The 20,217-nt window shown below is 42.6% G+C and overlaps 3 protein-coding genes across 5 annotated transcripts in view; 1 reads left to right on the top strand and 2 right to left on the bottom strand.

The window, feature by feature from the left end:
* The window catches only part of LOC147017130 (unconventional myosin-If-like), a 335,840-nt gene that overhangs the window by 257,993 nt on the left and 57,630 nt on the right, over positions 1 to 20,217 (bottom strand). The gene's annotated exons all lie outside the window — the stretch shown is intronic.
* Positions 1 to 20,217, top strand: part of LOC147017131 (uncharacterized) — a 184,087-nt gene that overhangs the window by 139,026 nt on the left and 24,844 nt on the right. The gene's annotated exons all lie outside the window — the stretch shown is intronic.
* Positions 4,080 to 18,775, bottom strand: LOC147017133 (uncharacterized). 3 transcript variants are annotated; one of them, XM_085846521.1, is made up of 9 exons: positions 17,820 to 18,775; positions 16,861 to 16,988; positions 15,457 to 15,572; positions 11,311 to 11,378; positions 9,997 to 10,327; positions 8,966 to 9,119; positions 8,657 to 8,815; positions 5,371 to 5,498; positions 4,080 to 5,220 (listed from the first exon to the last, which is right to left on the bottom strand). In XM_085846521.1, exons 1-5 carry the CDS (start codon positions 17,933 to 17,935, stop codon positions 10,159 to 10,161), a joined length of 597 nt encoding a protein of 198 aa, XP_085702647.1. In that variant the 5' UTR covers positions 17,936 to 18,775; the 3' UTR covers positions 4,080 to 5,220; positions 5,371 to 5,498; positions 8,657 to 8,815; positions 8,966 to 9,119; positions 9,997 to 10,158. The 3 variants fall into 3 exon arrangements, with proteins under 3 accessions (XP_085702647.1, XP_085702648.1, XP_085702646.1); XM_085846522.1 differs by having other exon boundaries at positions 4,080 to 5,109; XM_085846520.1 differs by having other exon boundaries at positions 4,080 to 5,498.

Raw genomic sequence — 20,217 nt, 5'->3', positions numbered from 1 at the left:
TCTGGATTTTTGTTATTCCTTGTTTTTTGTCATCTTTCTGTCCTTCTGACGTTTTTCTTCTTGTGTATCAGCACTTCTTCTATTAGCCTCTCCTTCTTCCTGTGTTGTCTTTTCATTGTTCTAGTGTCTTCTGTCCTTCTTTCTGCCTTTCTCCTCTTTCTTCTTTCTGCCTTTCTTTTCCAGCATTGTTTCTTATTCTTCAGCACTGAGGATTTCACATCACATTTTATCACAGTGTTTGACATTTAAAAAAACTTTTTATCCTTGTGGAGCTTCAGGATAGACAATGTTGCATGTTTTTTCCATGTGGAGCCAAGATGAAAAGGTTTTTCCCATTGCCAACTCTGGAACAACCAACATAGAGTCGGCCATGAGAAAAGCATGGGCTTTGCAGGTTGAGGCCAACAACTTTGAGCGATTGTCCTTGTGCCTTGTTGATGTTCATGGAAAAACTGAGGCAGACAGGGAACTGGAGCCTTCAAAATTGAAATGGCAAGTCAGATGGGATGATTGGAATACGTGGAATGAAGACATCCTGTCCTGCTGCATGGCCAGTCATGATTGTGGCTTCAATGACCTGTGGCATAAACTTCTTGACAGCCAAACGTGTTCCATTGCAGAGTGTTGGTGGGTCCAGATTCCTGAGAATCATAATGGGTGCACCAACCTTGAGCTCCAGATTGTGAGGAGGCACACCTGGTAGTTCCGGAGAGTTAAGAAATTCTGTGGGGGTAGTGGACTGCTTCATTTGTGTCTGGTACAGTATAAACCGACTTGTATATTTGCATTGTGCCAAGTAACTGTGTAAGAAGGCCTCTGTTTGTGGAATTGACGGCATCATTTTTCATTGCCAAGATGGCTTTGGCATAGCCCCTTGTGGTCATGGAAGTTATGTGCTCTTGGATCAGAAGCATAATCCATGGCTGGATTGTAGGAGAATGCAGACTTTTATTTTACCCTCCAGGGCTGTTTCCTGGATGCAGCCATTCCTGCTGCAGTTGCCCCTCGTCTTCTTTCTTGCTCTTCAGGAGTTAAGGCTGCTCGAGATGTAGCTTTCGCAAGTCGTTTTTTGTCAAGTTCGCTTCTTGTACATTTTCTTATTTTGATAGGAGCCATCTTCCTGCAAAATAAAGGAGGGAGACAGGGGAAGGGGAAAGCAAGGAAGAGGGGAGAAGAGTGACGCCTTACCACACGTCGCAATACACTCCGGGAGAGAGGGGGTGCGAGGGTGTTGGGGGTGGGGGGGAGGGTGTGAGATATATATATATATATATATATATATATGTATATATACGAGGTCCTTCTAAAAAGTAACGGCACTGAGCCTGCTGTGTGCTCCACTTACACAACTTGAATGAATGGGTTGCGTCACAGTCTTTCGCAACATTCCAGCAATATATTTATATATATATATATATATATATATATATATATATATATATATATATATATATATATAAATATATATATATATGATTCGTGATGGTTGACTGCGCTCATTCTGTGATTTTTTTTACAGGTCGTGCTTTACACGTTGTCTAGTCTGAGTCATTGTGCTCTGAGTCATGAACAGAGAGCTAATCTTCTTGCCAAGCTTGGCAAAACACTTTCTGAATCATTCGCAATGATGTAGCAAGTCTAAGGGGAAGAAACGATGTCACATACACGTGCATTTGAATGGCACAAGAGGTTCAAAGAGGGACGGGAGGAGGTTGAAGACGATCCACGGTCTGGAAGACCTTCAACGAGCAGAATGGTGGACAACATCGAGCGTGTGAAGCAGATAGTGCACGCAGATCGTCGACTCACAGTGTGGATGATTGCTGAGGAACTTTCCATCAACAAGGACACTGTCTGGAGCATCATCACTGAAAATCTCGAAATGTGCAAGGTGTGCGCAAAGATGTTCCCCAAGCTGTTGTCCGAGGACCAGAAACAGCAAAGAGTCGCTGTCTGTCAAGACATTATCGAGTGCCTTGACGACGATCCAGACCTGCTCAGGAGAGTCATTACTGGCGATGAATCGTGGATATTCAAATACGATCCCGAGACCAAAGGGCAGAGTCGTCAGTGGAAAAGTCCGGCATCACCAAGACCAAAGAAATCAAGGATGTCGAAGTCGAAGGTGAAGGTGATGCTCATCGCGTTTTTTGACATCAAGGGCATCGTCCACTTCGAGTTTCTACCACAGGGTCAAACAGTGAATCAATACGTGTACAAGGAGATCTTCCAGTGCCTCATGAGATCAGTCCGGGACAAGAGCCTGGGTGCTCCACCATGACAACACCCCTGCTCACAGTGCCCTGAGCATCCGACAGTTTCTGGCGGAGAGGAACGTGCCAACTCTGGAGCAACCCCCGTATTCACCAGACTTGGCCCCTTGTGAGTTTTTCCTATTCCCCAAGCTCAAGGGGGTGAGCAAGGGGACCCGATTTCCTGATGTGGAGGCCATCAAAAGGGCCGTGATGACGGAGCTCCGGAGGATTCCAGAAGAAGCTTTCCGGGGGTGCATCGAATCATGGAGGAAGAGGATGGACAAGTGTGTGAGACTGGAGGGAAACAATTTTGAAGGGGACAAGCTGTGATTTCAACAGATTTTATGGAATAAAATTTCTGTGAAGTCAGTCCCGTTACTTTTTAGACAGACCTCGTGTGTGTATATATATATATATTTATATATATATATATATATATATATATATATATATATATATATATATATATATATATATATATATATATATATATATATATGTATATGGAGAGGAATATAGAGTGCTGAATTGTATTCGGAGGGGGTGGAGTGAGGATGGGACAGAGAGTGAGAGGGGTGGGGGAGAAGGAAATGAGCAGAGAGAAAATGTTATGCTTTATGAATCACACACACACACACACACACACACACACACACACACACACACACACACACACACACACACACACACACACACACACACACACACACACACACACACACCAATTTTACAGGAATCGGCAAATTGGAGTTTGTGTAATTACTGAGTACAGTACGTACTGTATACAACCCCAAAAACTTGTGTGGCTTTAACCCTTCAACAAATGATTTTTTTAAACGTTGCATTATCGACGTTTCAAGATGTGCATATACATTATTATTTATAAACAGCTGCCAATCGTCATGTGATGGGTAAAAAAACAAAAAAAAGGCTCAAATTTTGTAAAACATGTTAATGCGGCAAACAGCTCGGAAATCGTGTGTTATGAGCTTTGAAAGTCACAAATAGAACCTCAAACGATTCTGAGAACAAACCCGGTTCATATAAAGATAACCAACTGCTTACGTCTGTACCTCCATCGTCGCCGTACCAAGGTGGTGTAATACCCAAGCATTAATTCTTGACGTCATATGTTCCAGGTGAACCCAACTCCATTAAAGCATCAGTGACATTTGCTTTTTCAAATGAAAAGAGGTAATGGTTGGTTTCCCGCTAAGCTTGTTAAATTACGAGGTGAGGGCAAACACGGCCTGTTCCAAGTTATATTTGAAGTTCCGCATGGATAAAGCACACAAATAGAACCACAAAGGATTACATTTTTAAAATATAATTCTTTAAATATGCGAATCAAGCGAAAAAATAACAAAAAGTAATTGAAAGAAAAATATACCATCAGAGATGGGGAATCCCCCGCCATTGAAAAATAATTGAAATCAGATAAGTGGTTTTCCATTAATAACAAAAAACATTTTTTCAAGATGGCCGCCCCAGTCGGCCATCTTGGATCCGGCCACGCCCAAAATCAATAGGATTCTTCCTTTTCAGGTGGTACCATGTGTGACCGAAATTTCAAATCGATATGGCGAACAGTTTACGAGTTCTCACACTCACAGCTATAAATGTTGATGCCCAGCCAGCCGGACGGACGAACAGACCGCCCCAGTCGGCCATCTTGGATCCGGCCACGCCCAAAATCAATAGAGTTCTTTCTTTTCAGGTGGTACCATGTGTGACCCAAATTTCAAATCGATATGGCGAACAGTTTACAAGTTATCGCACTCACAGCTATAAATGTTGACGCCCAGCCAGCCGACGGACGGACGGACGGACAGCCGGACGGACGACCTGGGTGACAACAATATCCCCCTTCCAAAACGTGGCGGGGGATAAAAAAAAAACAATCCAAAGCGACCACAAAATGTCGGCACACACTTTTTACAGCTCAAACCAACATGAAAGAACTCCGAGCACGAGGTCGATGGAAGTTAAAAAATTATTTTTTTATTTAGATGAATGAATGTCAAAGTGACGAGTATATGATGAAAACGCATCGCACGAAAAGTTAAATAATGAAATTGCACAAGATTTTCAGTCGGCGAGGCACCACCCGAGGGCCGAGGGACCGCCCGCCATCATGCAGCTCGTTGGATGTGACGTGTGGACATTATTTTATTTTTACCTCCCAAAGACGCCTGAAATGTCAAATATGTCCGAATTGTGCAGCTATGATGAACAGACATTCAATAATATGAGTGAGGAAAGTGAAAACAACAACTTTATCATTAATTAATCGCCACGGCCTGTTCCAAGTCAAGTCATGGTTGAGCAGGCCAGAAAACATGGCGGTTTAAGACCCCAGCGAGGTTACCCAGGAAACACCTTAAGACTCAGATCGTGAGGTGGCTGAGGATCGCTTGATGAAGGATATAATTAAATAAGCCCGTTAATTATCTTCAAAATGGATGTTTTAATTAACCCACACACCCAATTTTCACTCTTGCACTTCCTTGGAGTTTTCTTAGTACGCATGCAAAGTTTCAGGCTGTTAGGTTTGATAGTTTTGGAGTTATGGAAGAGACACACTGACACACACACACACACACACACACACACACACACACACACACACACACACACACACACACACACACACACACACACACATTTATGATTATAAGATAGATATCTATAGCACTGGTACACCTGCTTTACATACAAATGAGTTAATCACAAACCTAAGGCAATGAGAGGGACATTGAGCAGTTTTGCCCATCTGCTGTTTACCAACGGATTCAATGGCGCCTCGAGACATTCTCCCTCCTCTTACGATCTCCTTCGACTCCATCACTTGATTCTTGAGGGACAAAGGAGGACTTCCAATAGGTTACAATGCACAAAGCACCTCCAATCCTTGCTGTGTACAGTTGTTCACGAGTCATTTGACAAGTGCGGTCCCTCCTTCATGCTGTGCAAATGGTATTGAGAGCGGATCACGGTTTCACAGTCATCGGGTGATTCTTGAATCCAATGCTGTGCCAGTGACCTCCCTTGGATGAAGCTCAACAATGAAACCATTGTCCCATTTAAAGCACAATCTGTTTACTGGCTGCAATACCTTTCACAATCTGTTTATCGGCTTCAATATCTTCAGCGATTGCCACTTCTTTCTTCCATTCAGTCTCGAGATGGTGCAGCGTTTCTTGAGTTTTCACATTATGGAATACCAGTTTCTTGGGGAGAGATCTGCAACAATGGAGAGAAACATGTTATCACAAAAGAATGAATGTTCCATGTTGATGTCTGCGTTATAAACAACGTGATCACCAAGATAACCCTGATAATAACACCAAAGACCAATTTGTACGCCAGGTAATTTCAAAAGCTCCCATGAGTATCAACCCAATAATTCACCCGTTCAAGGTCAGGCAAAGGTTTGGCACAAATAATGAAAATATATTTGGCACAATAATGTAACAACACTGCAGTACTATTATAGAATAACGATTGTACCTTTACACATGGCATAGTACAATATTACATTGGGATGTGATTCTTGCTGCCCAGCCTTCCAGTTTGTCCCTGAAGTGTAAAACAGTCTATCTTTTCCATTGAAAAGCTTTCCTGGTATCGAGTTTGAGGAGTACGAAAGCCACCTCAGACCATAATGTTGTTTCACAACTGGGGTCGGGGGTTACCGCGAGGTGCTCCTCGGACTTTCTCCCCGACCTCCAGACCTGAGGGCCGCCAGCCACAGATAACTCTGCGGTCTGACGGATTGCTAGGCAACCATCCCTGCCGGGTTTGTATCACCAAACCTAACAGGGTTCTCGCTCCTTGGTTGCGCATTACCTTACCGTTGGCTTGGCAACCCGAACAGGAGGCCACACCTTCAACAGCCACACATCTATTTATTATGTGTGGCCGAGTGAACTGTGGATTGTTATTAGCTAATCACAGAGCATTCGGTGGGGTATAACTTCCCTTCTGTCTATACTTGCACATTAAATCAACCAATTGGGGAAAAGGATGAAAGCAAACAGGTCAGAAATGTTTCATTATACCCCACCATTCAGTTCAGTTCAGCAAGTACATTTATTCAATCAGCACAATAAACCAATAGTTAATCAACCAGAAATGGCATTTAATTACAATGGCAATCGTAGGCATGTTTTTCACAGTGCATGGACTGAAATTGCAATAGAAATGCCCAATTAAAAGACAAGAAAAAAGTGATTCATCTTAGCGGTTACGGGGCCCACTTGTTCAGTTTTATCTCCAGCTAAATATAGGACATGGCGCCATCAATCATCTGGGAAAGTAACTGACAGTATGAGAAGATTAGAGGAAGAGCAGAGTCTTGGTTTGACTCCTGGCTTACTGGACACAAAAATGCTTGCCTGTGTTGGGCCCAAAGTGAAACAGGGAGAGGGTGTTGGTGAAAAGGGATAATGGGGTGTGCTGATGTGGTGTCGGAATGTGGTGTGAAGTGGTTGGAACCGCTGGGTTCAACAGTTCTCGTGAAGGTGTCTGCCTTCGGATTCTCACGCTACCCTGCTCGTCGAAAAGTGACTCGTGCAGGCAATTAACAGCTCGTTCAGGCAATCTCACTCTGATACAGCGCACGTGATGACCGCTCGTTCAGGCAGAGTCTGCTCCGGCACAGCCTATGTAAAGACTGCTCGTTCAGGCAGAGTTTTGTTCCCTCTCGCTGGTTCTGCTCCATGGCGGTTGTGCTTGTCCACCCGCACATTTCCTTTTTATTGGGGCCAGCGCAGGCGTTGTTTGAGGCCCTTCCCACTCGCTCGTGGTTTCCTCTCATTGGTTGGGATGTATGAGATTGAGGAACGAACGAGTGGTTTAAATTTAAGCGATGGAAGTTTTCCATGGGGGTTTCTGGGTTTGATAGGCATGGGGGTGAGGGCATTACATGGGATCACAGTAAAAATGCTGAAGATGTTGCGGGGAATGACATATTTGGGGTGAGGAGCATAGCGTGGTGGGGGAACAAATACTGGATACAATACTGGATGCGAAGGTGGATGGAGCGTGGATTGCAAGTTAGATGAAGGGGAAAGACATAGGTTAACCCACACAACGCAATTGTCCCTCATCCCTCTGAAGTCTAAACAATGGGAAGGAAATCTATTCTGAGGATATAACTTGAAGATATAACTGACTCTGGGAACTGCTACGTGTCTGAATGCATGTAGGCCATTTTCCATAACCGCAACAATATATCAGCGAACTCCTTTCTCAACATCCTGTGACTGAAAATACCAATGCATCAAGCTGGCTATCCTGTTCCCAGTAGGTGCACATCCGTACTTTCACCAAACACTGCAAGGACAGGAAGCGATCAATTCCCAGCACTCAGTGTCAATATCATATGTGCAAAAGTTCATGGAAATATTTGTGTTGAGACAGGAACTTTAGAAAGTCTACAACTGATGTACAATGTACAAGTCCTGTATTTAAACAGAAAATTGTCCACATTAATAAGGAAACAAGATTCACCATGTTTGCAATTTACTGACTCACTGTAAATGTTTCTGTAAATTGGTCGAGAAAAAGATTCACCGAATGGGGGGCTTGGGATCCCAGGGTCCTGAGGTGAAATCCTGCTTTGCTGTTGAATTAATACCAGTTGGGGTTGACTAAGCCTGTCATCCTTCAGAGGTCAGCAAAATGAGTACCAGCTTGCTGGGATGATTGAGCCATTTGAGTATCCTGTGTTGGAGCGGCGACCCGTCCATGATTGTGCCCAATGGCCCAAGAGACTGCTAAGCAACACCAATGCTCTGTACAGAGTATGATCCCAATGGATGCATGGATTTGTGGGTTTGGCTGGGGAACGTTTTTGACTTTCACAAACTGGCTGGGCAAGACTCAGGTTTGAACTGAGATGATTTGAAGAGGAATTTATAACCTGTTTGGGATTCTGATGATATCAGACTGATGTTGCAGTGACACTGTGGGATCTTTAACCCTATTTAGGTGAAGGGGTGGGCTAATTCAATGATATTGGATATTAGTAATATTTTGTATCTATACAGCAAACCTTGTGTCAGTTGGACGTCTCATCCACGGGACTGACCCCCCCCCCCCACGCCATCCTCAAAATACTTCAAAAAAGCCCAGGATGAATAGGGTTAAAGTCTCTCAACATCCAATGATGGCAGATGGCTATTTTGGCTTGATAACCTTCCAATGCATGGTGCACACATTGATCCCTGACCCCGCATGTGAAACACCAACATCACATGTTATTGCTGGGTCGAGATTCAAACCCAGGTGACACAGCTCAAAGGTAGGTGTGCATTCCCCAAAGCTAGTGTGGTAGCACACGTGTACTGCCCCAAGCATACGAGTCGGAAACACTCCAGTGTAACACAGAAACTTACTGTGAAATGTTGAGGTGTTCCTTTCTCTTCTCATAAAATTGAAACAGCTGATCCATTTTCATGCTGCAGTTCATCGCTTTTAGAGATGACATCTACTCAATCGTGTTTTCACTGATTCTGGGCGAAATTATTGTCGGCATTTTCGATCTGTTGCCGTTCCTGCAGGAATGAATGGGATGGAATGGTGAAAGGATAAAAAAAAATATTGTAAACGTACAGTCATAAATGGTATCTCGCCTAAACATATTATCTTGGATCAGAAGCATAATCCATGGCTGGATTGTAGGAGAATGCAGACTTTTATTTTACCCTCCAGGGCTGTTTCCTGGATGCAGCCATTCCTGTTGCAGTTGCCCCTCGTCTTCTTTCTTGCTCTTCAGGAGTTAAGGCTGCTCGAGATTTAGCTTTCGCAAGTCGTTTTTTGTCAGGTTCGCTTCTTGTACATTTTCTTATTTTGATCTTCCTGCAAAATAAAGAAGGGAGACGGGGGAAGGGGAAAGCAAGGAAGAGTAATACTGTATTAGAGGAGTAGAGTTTATTGAAAGAGTAATACTGTATCATCAGTTCATGATTGCATATTTGCCTGAGATTCAATGTGGAATCTGGTCTGCTGGTTACATCCTTACCAATACATGGTAGGGAATTTTATGGAGTTCACTTGTTTGTCAGGACAGGAATTTGGTGAGGCAAGGGAAAACAATGGCCTACTCTTTGAAAGATAGAGAGTTATTTAAATTCCACAAGCAAGCAAACATTGACACATATGATCGCCGATGTAACATCCTCTCCGAATGACCTATTGGTTGATTCAAGAACCTGCCTTCAAAGGACAGACCAGAATGGAAGTTTACGGTTGGTTTTGAAATTTAACCCAGACAAAATAAATATTCAAGGCTTTGCCATCCGATCTGATGTATTACACTCTGTATTACAAGCGTTGGTTCCACCGAAGCCATTTCTCAGCCTTGGGGTATTACTGGGTAGTTTGGCATCCCTCTATCAGTCGTAGTTATGGCAGGAATTTAAATTTTTTTCAAGGTGTCGGCGATGGCTCGGTGACTCCACATAAGATACCGTGGGATCTTTAACATCAACTAACTAATGTCCTCCAAAAGGGACAACCAGTTTAATGTCCATCTGAGAGATGGTTCCACAATGATGCTTCACCCTACATGTGGAACATCAAGACAACATCTTATTCTTGGTTTGGTATTAAAACCCAGAGTACACACTCAGAGCCAACTGTGCATACCTCTGAAGCCTCCAATCAAAAATCCATTTCCAGATTGTGGAGGCACAAAGAGCAGGCTTTGGCATCCTTGCACAAACGAACATCTTACCTTTTGCTGGAGGTAGGAGATCGTGTTTCAGAAAGATCGTCCATGGAACTCAAAGTCAAGATTTTTGGAGTAAAAACATGAGGTTTAAACCCTTGAGTGATGAGAGCAAAGCTCATGCCTGCTTTCACACCGGGTACAAACACAGAATGAACACAAGCAAAGTTATATTGGAATTGCTTGGTGAATAACGCGTGAGTAGAAGGGTTTCAGGACTTTGCAGACAGTCGAGTATTCGGAGGCGAAGGCATAAGGGTTGCATTGAATGATAACTGGCATGAGGCTCTCCAAAGCAAAGTTTCCCAAGGAGAGAAGGCCAAACGTCAAACAGAACCTGGAAGGCAAGAGTATGCAAGTAAAGCGAGGTTCAGATACAGACATGCTGTTGTGCTTAGATTAAAGCTTCACACAAGAAACTGAAGAGTTTGAGATTATCAAGGTGAACAAAATGTTATGCATTTATGAGAACAATATTTTCAATATTTTCTGAAGAATGTTTGCCAGTTGAGGAATGGTTATGTAATGGTGTTTACTGCAGAATAATTGTGTTTTTATTACCTTAAATAAAGGTGAAAGACTGGCAGGATACCTGAGAGGGATGCACACTCACCGCTGAGCTGTCTCACCTGGGTTTGAATCCTGACCCAGCTATAAACTGTCTCCCAAGTGTTTCTCATGCAGGGTTAACTGTTTGGGATTCCATCCAATGCATTGGATGGATGCACTGTCACCGACTCCGTAAATTCTAACCCTAACCGTGACTACGTTAACTCTTCATGAATATCCCTCGTCCATCAGAAGGATGTTAAAATGGAGGATAACTCTGTCGACGCTCCTCATTTGTGAACGTCAAAGCTCCCATGGTGTGTTTCGTGAAGAGTAGATGAGTTATCTCTGGAATCCTGAATTTATTATAAATTCCTATCAAAATCACCTTGTCAAATGTCGGGCCTGGCCAGCCGGTTCGTAAAAGACTTGGGCCAAAAACTTTCTACAGTCAACCCCACAAGACCAGAATAATTTTGGTAGTTGTAGTGGTCGAAGTAGTAGTCATAGTAGTAGCAGTAGTAGTAGGTGGTAGTAGTCGTAGAGGAAGACGACATATATTCCTCAGTTTAAATCCGAGTGCAGTGATTGCAAAAAACATGTTTGGGTTTTAAAATGGAGTGGATGCAAACAATGGATGACTTTGTGCAAAGATTTACCGGAAAACATGACCATCAGAACATCTTTGCGGGTGCATCAGCCCCGACTTTGTGTGTTGTGCAAACAAGATTGAGACATGAATAAGATTATGAGCCAGGTTGTGGTTCTTACCAAAACATGAACATTCTCCAAGTCCCACTGAAAGATCGATTCCAACTCCACTTTGCAGGTTGTGTTTCCTGTCAAAGCACAAATTTGACATGTTGGCAATTAGGTTGATTGGTAGTAAAGATAGGATTACCTTGAAATTATTTTACTTACAAGTGTCATGACTTGAACTCTCATTTGGAATTGTAATGTATTATCTGCAATGTAATCTTCTTTATATTCTATCTATCTAAATTCTATTCTCCACAACATATAAAGAGATAGAGGGTCTACATTTGTCACGGGTAATCTCAGCTATCACCACGAGTAGGGGGTTATCTTTGACAGGATGGTGGAGATCATGGTTTGTTCCATGTTTTTGGAAACTTTAATGAAGAAAATAAATAAATAAATAACTCACCGGAAATCGTTCTTGACGCCATTTTTATTGCATCATTCCCATCGTATCCCAAGATGGGGGGGGGGGGGAATCCTAACTGTCTATTAATTACGTACTATTAAAATGTGCCTTGGGGACGTTTTCACCCTTTCAAACCTTTGGACCCCTTTTAGAACTTTTCAGACCCCTTCAACCCCCCAAAACCTTTGGAACTTTATTTCGCTTTTAGACCCTTAAGACCCTTTTCAGACCTTTAGACCTACAATGCACAAACATCACCCATCCCCAGGGTTGGGACGAGGGGGTGAGAGGGGGTTCAAGCCTCGGCAGACCAATGTGAAAATTCCGATTAATTACGCAATGTTTGAACATGACTTGGACTGTGACTACGTCTATTAATTACATACTATTCTATTGGAACGTACTTTTAGTTCCTTTTAACATCCTGGAGAATACATACACCCTTTAGCCCCCTTTTAGACCATTTAGGGTTTAGACTGAGCTGAAATGTGCAAACTTCACCTCCCCTCGAGGTGGTTCAGGGACGGAGGTGAAGTGTCGATGGACCCATGTGACTACGTTTATTAATTTTGTATTATTAGACCGTCATCTATCAATTCCGTTACATATTATTGGAATGCAACTTTAAGACCTTAAGACACCACATACCCTTGACACACCCCTTACACAGTTTAAAGACACTTTAGACCCCTTTCCACCATTTAGACCCCTTTCCACCATTTAGACCCCTTTACACCCCTTCGACCCATTTGAAATTTACATGCCTTTGATCCCTTCATACTTATTTGAGACCCTTGAGACCCCTTAGGGTTGGAGATGCAATTTCTCCAAAATTAGCCTCATGCTTTTCAGTGTGATAATAAAAGGAAAATGTAGCCAATTAAGCTTGATTAATAATTAACTTGAAAGAGTGAAGTTTTTAGCATATACAGGCAGCACAATGTATTGTTATAACCCTTTAATGGGAAATGTCCATTTAATATAACATGATTATCACATTTATGTGCTCGAACATATATCTACATATATATATATATATATATATATATATATATATATATATATATATATATATATATATATATATATATATATATACTGTATATGTAAATTTGCTTTTCAAACGGCCTTATTATTACCCCTCCACCACCAAAGGTGAAGGAGGTTATGTTTTCACCCCTTTCTGTGTTTTTGTCTGTTTGTTTGTGTACACGATATCTCAAAAAAGTTGTGGATGGATTTCGATGAAATTTTGTGGACAGGTTCAGAGTGTAACAAGGACAATCTGATTCGATTTTGGTGAAGATCTGGATCCGGATTCGACTACTAGAATTTTTTAAGTGATTCTTCACCATTGAGATAGGGCTAAAAACTATATATAGCACGATATCTCAAAAAGTTGTAAACAGATTCGGACGAAACTTGGTGGACAGATTGGGCATGTGACAAGGACAAATCGATTCTGTTTTGGTGAAGACCCGAATCCGGGTCTGGATACGAGAATTACTTAATTTTAAAGTGATTCTTCACCTTTGAGAGATATGGCCAAAAACGATATTTCAAAAATGTTTTGGGCCCGATATATTCTCGTGGATCAGGCATTACGTGGAGGAGGTATGCGCTCTACCGAATGCCCTTCTAGTTCATTACTGTGTTAGAAGGTTACCAATCTGCCAAGTAAAAGACCCTCCCAAAAACAGACTGGCCTTCCAAATAATCTTAAATCTTTATTCAGTAGAATACAATTATCTATTATTCTCTTTAGCTTATTAATAATAAGGGATCCTCATATATGAATAATTATACGCTGGCATCTGAAAGTCTGGCTGGAAGCTGGTCTCGCATTAATGGAATGTGTGTGAACTGCTAAGATATTGTCCAGATGTTTGCTTGAATTCTTATCACCTTATAAGGTGGTTTGGTAGTTGGTTTGTTCTCCAGCCTTTGAATTGTTCTCCTTTGAATCTTTGAATTGTAAATTGTTCTCGAGCCTTTGAATTCAATCTGACCTCTCAATAACCACTGCCAAAAGGCTTTTGAGTGATCTCTTCCCCAACCCCAAAAACTCAAGCCTCAGCAGTGACCTTGGCTTGAAAAATCACCAGATATCATTCCATAATCTCACCCTCTCCACTTTTGCTTATTACAAAAGAAACTTTGGATCTTTGTACGAGAGTACGATCAGAGGATAATGCGTGTTGCTTGTGTTATTGAATTTCCTCTCATCCTCCATCATGATGCATATTTATTAAATAAATGGTTCAACTGTACAAGAGGAATTGAATTATTCGACATGACTTAGACCCTTGACACAACTTAGACCCTGAAGATAGCAGAAATTCAATGGATAGCCTCTTGTACTTCAACCCTTTAAACCTTTACACCTGTTGGACCCCTTCATACCCATTTTGACCCTTTAGACCTTTACACCATTTAGACACCCTAGGGATTAGACCCTTTAGAGACATATAGACCTTCTTCAACTCTTTAGATACTTTTGAGACCCCATCGACAATATAAGACCCTTGGAACACTTTAATACCCTTTGAACATTTTGGACCCCATTTGCTCTTTAGACCCCTTGAGGGTAAAACCCTCAAGACACGAACCCAGTAGACCTTTACACCCTTCAGACACTTTAGACCCCTTAGAAAATTGAAAAAAATTCCTCCTGAAAATAGTTTTTGATAACTTTTCATGCACGCTCTGCCCCTACCCGTCCTCCCTAGGTTTCTGCAGGGTGCTCGCAGTCTGCCAATAACCCCCTTCTGGTGACATTCCCAAAATCCAGACACATCTCCACTAATTCCTTCCTCTTTTTTTTTTAACCCCACCTGTGGAACCAACTTCCTCAGTCTCTTCAATGTTATTCTTCCAGGGCTTCAAGATGACTATTCACAACCATCTCAGACCATCACCCATCCACAGGCATGATCTTTTCTACCCCCCATTAACCCTCCCCTTGCCAATGTCTTTCCCTGTTCCCAGTTTTTACTTCCACTTCTGTGATTAAGAGGTTTTTTTGGGGGTTTTTTGTCTACCTTGTTGAGGCTCGTATGAGAGCTAAAACGAGAGTTGGTGGCTGTTTCAGACTTCTGCACCCCCTGTGTCCTCCTTCCTCCTTCCCTTACTCTCATTCTTCCTGACATCCCTTATCCCTCCTAGTCTCCCTCTATTTTGTTGCTAAATGCCACGTTTGCATGTTCCCCCACCGCCTCTTCCTACTGTTATTTTTGTTCTGTGTTGCTCTTTCGACCCCTTGAGGGTAAAACCCTCAAGACACAAACCCAGTAGACCTTCACACCCTTCAGACACTTTAGACCCCTTTGAAAATTCTCTGGGAGGCTCGACTCTGTATACAAAAATCGAATAAGAATAATAACAAGATGCGTACCTTAATAACTATGAGCAGTGATGCCGGGGCTCAACCTCCCTCCCCCCCCACACCCCCTTGCTTTGATCAGACATGTGACCCATGATGTCATTGGTATCAAACTTGTTTTGTTCATGGGTAGTAATATTAATAATCTGACCAAAATCTGACCAAAAAAATCCAGAATTGCTTGGTCCACGAGAAATCATCACCCCTTCTCCTCCTATCTAAACGTCTTAAATAGATAGGCCCTTGTACTTTTGGAATGTGTACTATCTGATAAAATAAACTGCACATGAATGAACATGGGTGTGCAAAAATTAAATAAGCACAGTTCTCTGGAAGCAATCATGAATGCAGTGCGGTGCACACTCACCACTTGGTCCGTCTCCGTTTTGTTTTTCTTCTCACCGAGCGATCTATTGATTTGCTCCTTCTGAAGTCTTATCTCTGACAATTGAGGAAAGGTATTCAATTCTTCTTTCATTTCACCTACAAGAGAGGAATTTCACATCACATTGTCCTGTCTTTTCTATTTCAGGCCCGAGAACAAAGCCCTCACTGTGACCAGGCCATAACAATCCAGAATCACATTTCAAATGTCCATCTTTGCAAAAGGAGAGTCAAACACAAAAATTCTTGTGATTATTATCATCATCATGTACCATGACCGATGCAGAGCGTTGTTGTTGCTGAAGCAGTTCCGAGGCGAGAATCCTGGTCAGGTCGTCACTTCGACTCAGAAAGTCAGGGTCAGGGAACCAATGAGCAATTTGCAGGAACTTGGCCATAGTCCCAACGATAGCTTGGTGTTTCAAATTAATTAATAATTTTTCCACATTTGATTTCCTTTTCGGAGGCTTCGAAGCAAGCTGTCCATTGTTCATAAAGTCTTCGACAAATATTGTGGGAAGTATGTATGGAATGGAGAGTCCATGACCCTTGCATTGTCAAAATACTATCCTAATCCTGTACTAGTTCAACCCAAATGTGTGTTTTTTTTTCCCATCTGAGGTTTCCCACGAGGCCACGACTCAAAGGCAATTCAATCAGGGCTTATATGGCGTGGGCAGTTCTCCAATCTGTTCAAAAAACTTTTCCAGTGGATTTATACCAGCAATGTGCAGTGGGGTGCAGAGTGCAGACACACTGCTGGGCATATCAAAACTAATGACTCAAGAGACCTCAAAATAATACAAGTTATTCAAATGACTCATTATAGAAGTTTCTCAATAGAGAATTTTTGACGCTTGAGCACATGAGATTATTGTTGGTGTTGTCCACATTGAGCACAAGCGTGTGCAACTGGATAACTTGGCCAAAACGTACAAAAAAAAAGAAGTACAGGTATATAATACATCATATTAAAAATATCTGTAGAACAGGTACACTTGCTTTAGACACACAATGAGGTGTCCATCCCCAAACCTAAGGAAACAAAGCATTGACAGGGACCTTGAGCAGTTCAGTCCATCTGCTGTTTACCAACGGATTCAAGGGAGCCTCAGGACATTCGACCCAATCACTTGATTCTCACAGGATAAAGGAGGACTTCCAATACATTACAACATACAAATCAGCTCCAATACTTGCTGTTTTCGCTCCAATGCTGTTTACAAGTCATTTGACAAACGGCACCCTCCACCATACGGTATTCAGAGCGAATCATGGTTCCAGAGTCATCAGGTGACTCTTGAATCCAATGCTGTGACAGTTACCTCCCTTGGATGAAGCTCATGACTCAAACCATTGTCTCATGGAAAGCAATAGTCTCACATACCTTTCACAATCTGTTTTCTGGCTTCATTAACCACAAAAATTTCCTTGCTTTTTTCCAATTCCGACTCGAGATAGTGCTGTATCTCTTCAGCTTCAGCATTCTGTAATCGCAGTTTCTCGTGGAGACATCTGCAACAATGGAGAGCGACGTGTTATCACGAGAGAATGAACGTTCCTTATTGATGTCTGTTTTTTAAACAAGGTGATCACCAAGATAACTCTCATCAGAACACCAAGGACCAATTTGTACCATCAGCAATTCCAAAAGTTCCAATGAATATCAACCCAATAATTCACCCGTTCAAGGTCAAAATGCTTTAGACCCCTCCCCGTCCCCACAATGTAAATTTTGCCTTTTCTCAGTAACCCCCAAAAATTGCCAAATATGGTTTCATGACTTTTTAATTTGAAGTCTTACGCATCTCATGATGCTAAATTTATGCAAATCGGTAATCTGTAAAAATATCCATAAAACTAGGATAGTTGTTTGATTAATAATTGAATTAGATAATTTAAATTAGTTAAACATTTTATCACTAATTAAATGACACAGGATATTTGGTAAAAAGATTTTATATTTACACAGCAAATTTCATGTCCATTGAGCGTTTCATCCCCGAGATCTTGGGGGATCGGGAGGGAGAGGGGGTCAGAATGACCCCCCCCCCCAATGTTACTTCGAAAAAAGCTCAGCCTGAATTGTATTAAAGTCTATCAACGACTAATGCTGGCAGACGGGTCCTCTGGCTTGAAAACCTTCCAATGGATGGCACACACATTGATCCCTGACCCCACATGTGAAACACCAATATCGCATCTTATAGCTGTGTCGAGATTCAAACCCAGGTTACACAGCTCAAAGGTGGAAAACACCCCGAATCTAATGTGGTAGCTAGCACACGTGTGCTGCACCACGGAGTACACCAGGTGGAAACACTCCAGGGTAATGCAGAAACTTACTGTGAACGGTTGAGGGGTTCCTTACTCTTCTCATTAAGTTGGAAGTCTTGCTCATCTGCCATGTTACAGATCATTGTTGTTGAAGTTGAAAACTTCTCATTTGTGTCTTCACTCATGGAGCTATGCTGGACAAATATATTGCCAGAATCTTCTGTATGCTGCCATTCCTGCAGGAATAAATGAGAGGGAATGGTGAAAGGATAAAGATATTGTTCTGGTTTTGCAAATGGACCCCCCAAGCATGCAGACACACGCAGGTTCCCAGTGTGTGTTATATCATTAATTTAGATTCTGTTATAACAGGCAAAAATAACAAGCAAAACAAGGGTCAAGCATCGATTTAATTACGTGGTTACAACAAAGGAATGTATTTATATATTATAGATGGAGATATAAACCAGACTAGGCCAACCCGCCATGGGCGAGAAACCTGTGTTGGCATTAATCCCGACTCAGAGTCCCCAAGTTCACTCCCGGTGTGATGCTTCAAGGCAGCAATGTGCAGGCACGAGGGTGATGGAGGGCAGAATGATCCACATCCCGAGGGCCCTCTTTGGCTTTGTTTTCTGGCTGACCTCAGATGTCTCAGCTCGAAGCGTTCCACACTCAGTGAACTCCCCACCGGAGTCACGCCACAGTAGACATGACCTGGCCTCACTGCGTCGTCCAAGCAGCCAACATCGAATGAGTTCTTCTCTGGTCGCCCTTCCGTCGCTGCCTCATTTTTCCTGAGCAACGTCAATCCGTCCTCAAGCCCCACCATCCGAGATGCCATGAATGTCTTTCGCTTCTCGAAACATGAGGGAATCAGGCTCTTGTCTGGGAAATCCCTTTCGTGTGGTTTTCTGAGTCAAAGTTCAAAAGCACTCTCCAAAAACGGCAACAACCTCATCTCCCTCATCACCATCCCTTTCTCTTTCGCCCAAAAGCCAATCACAGGACTTCAAATTGTGGGTCAAACGACATAAGCCAAACTCTGGGGAGTGTTGGTGTGTGGGGGGTGGGGTGACTAAGAAAAGGGAGAAGAAGAGGTGACAGACCGGAACAATTCTTAGATTAGATTTTCCTTCCCCATGTGTCGGGGGTTGAGGGACACATCCATCCATCCATTGGGACCATACTCTATGCAGAGCGTTGGTGCTGTCTGAGCAGTCTCCGTGGCGATTGGGCACAATCCCAGATGGGTCGCCACTCCGACACAGGATACCAGCATGCTGGCAATCATTTTGTCAACCTCGGAAGGATGACAGGTAGTCAACCCCACCTGATATTAATTCAACATCTGAGTGGGATTTGAACTCATGATCCTCGGATCCCAAGCCCACCACCCTAACCATTAAGCCAACACCAGGCATACGATAAGTTCACAGTCACATGATATTCTGCTGGAAATCAAACTGTGAAGCAAAAGTATGTGGAAGAGGTATAAAAAAAGATAACAAACCATCCAAAAACGAAATGCAGATCAACATGTTATCTTTGAAAGTCTTTTTCATTTTCTCTCCATATTTGGAGTTGTTGAGTTCACCCCAATCGTCACTGACGTCCACGGCAGGCCAGTAGATGTGTGAAATTTTCATTCTTGCTCCCCATACACATCATTGGTCATTGTGTGGGTTCAGCTAGGACTTTCCCCCTGCATCGATCTATCTATTCAGTACTATCCACGACTGATCCAGTACCTGTCCAATAACGATACACTATCTATCTCGTAATCATCCAGCATTGTATACCCTGACATGATGAATCTTTACATTCCGTGCTGCCATTCCTTGTGATGCTTCACCCCTTCCCTCCTCATAAACTTCCCTCCCTTAATTTAAAACCACCTGTTCGTCCTTTCATCTCACCTCCTTCATCGTTTCATTTCCCACCTCCCCTTGGAGACCTTCACTCGTCGTCATTTCACCACCACCTATCATTCCACCGTCATTCAGAGACCTTCACTTATCCCTGGTTTTCTCAATCAAGCAGTGCCCCCGACATTTTTCAGGACCATATCCCCCGCGAATGTCGTTGAATTGGAGGGTATTCCTGTGTATCATTCAAGTTAAATAAAATAGTGTAAAGGTTGTTGAAAACAAGCTCAAATGAGCTAAGATCGTCCTCCTCTTAATGATGACGCCATAAAAACGAATATGACGTCATTGTGATGTTTCAGGTTTGCGATAAGTTATCTGTGCTAATGCCCGGCTTGATTCCCGCAAACAAAATTCAAACAGCTTGCCGAGTTTCGGAGATAATGGTATAGGCGATTCCCATTGGCGGCGATATTATGACGTCAACTTTTTTTTCTCGGAAGAAGTTCCAAAATCGGAGATGGTTCCTGCCTGCGCGTGGGCTTACTGCATATACATGGCAAGTTTCACGAAGATCCGATGAAAACTCTGGGTTGTGA

This window comes from Eptatretus burgeri, chromosome 11, assembly GCF_056783735.1.
Source record: "Eptatretus burgeri isolate ZD-2024b chromosome 11, Ebu_testis_v1, whole genome shotgun sequence".
Lineage (NCBI taxonomy): Eukaryota > Metazoa > Chordata > Myxini > Myxiniformes > Myxinidae > Eptatretus > Eptatretus burgeri.
Note: the sequence above shows the minus strand (reverse complement) of the source record. Positions and strands in the feature narration are given on the sequence as shown.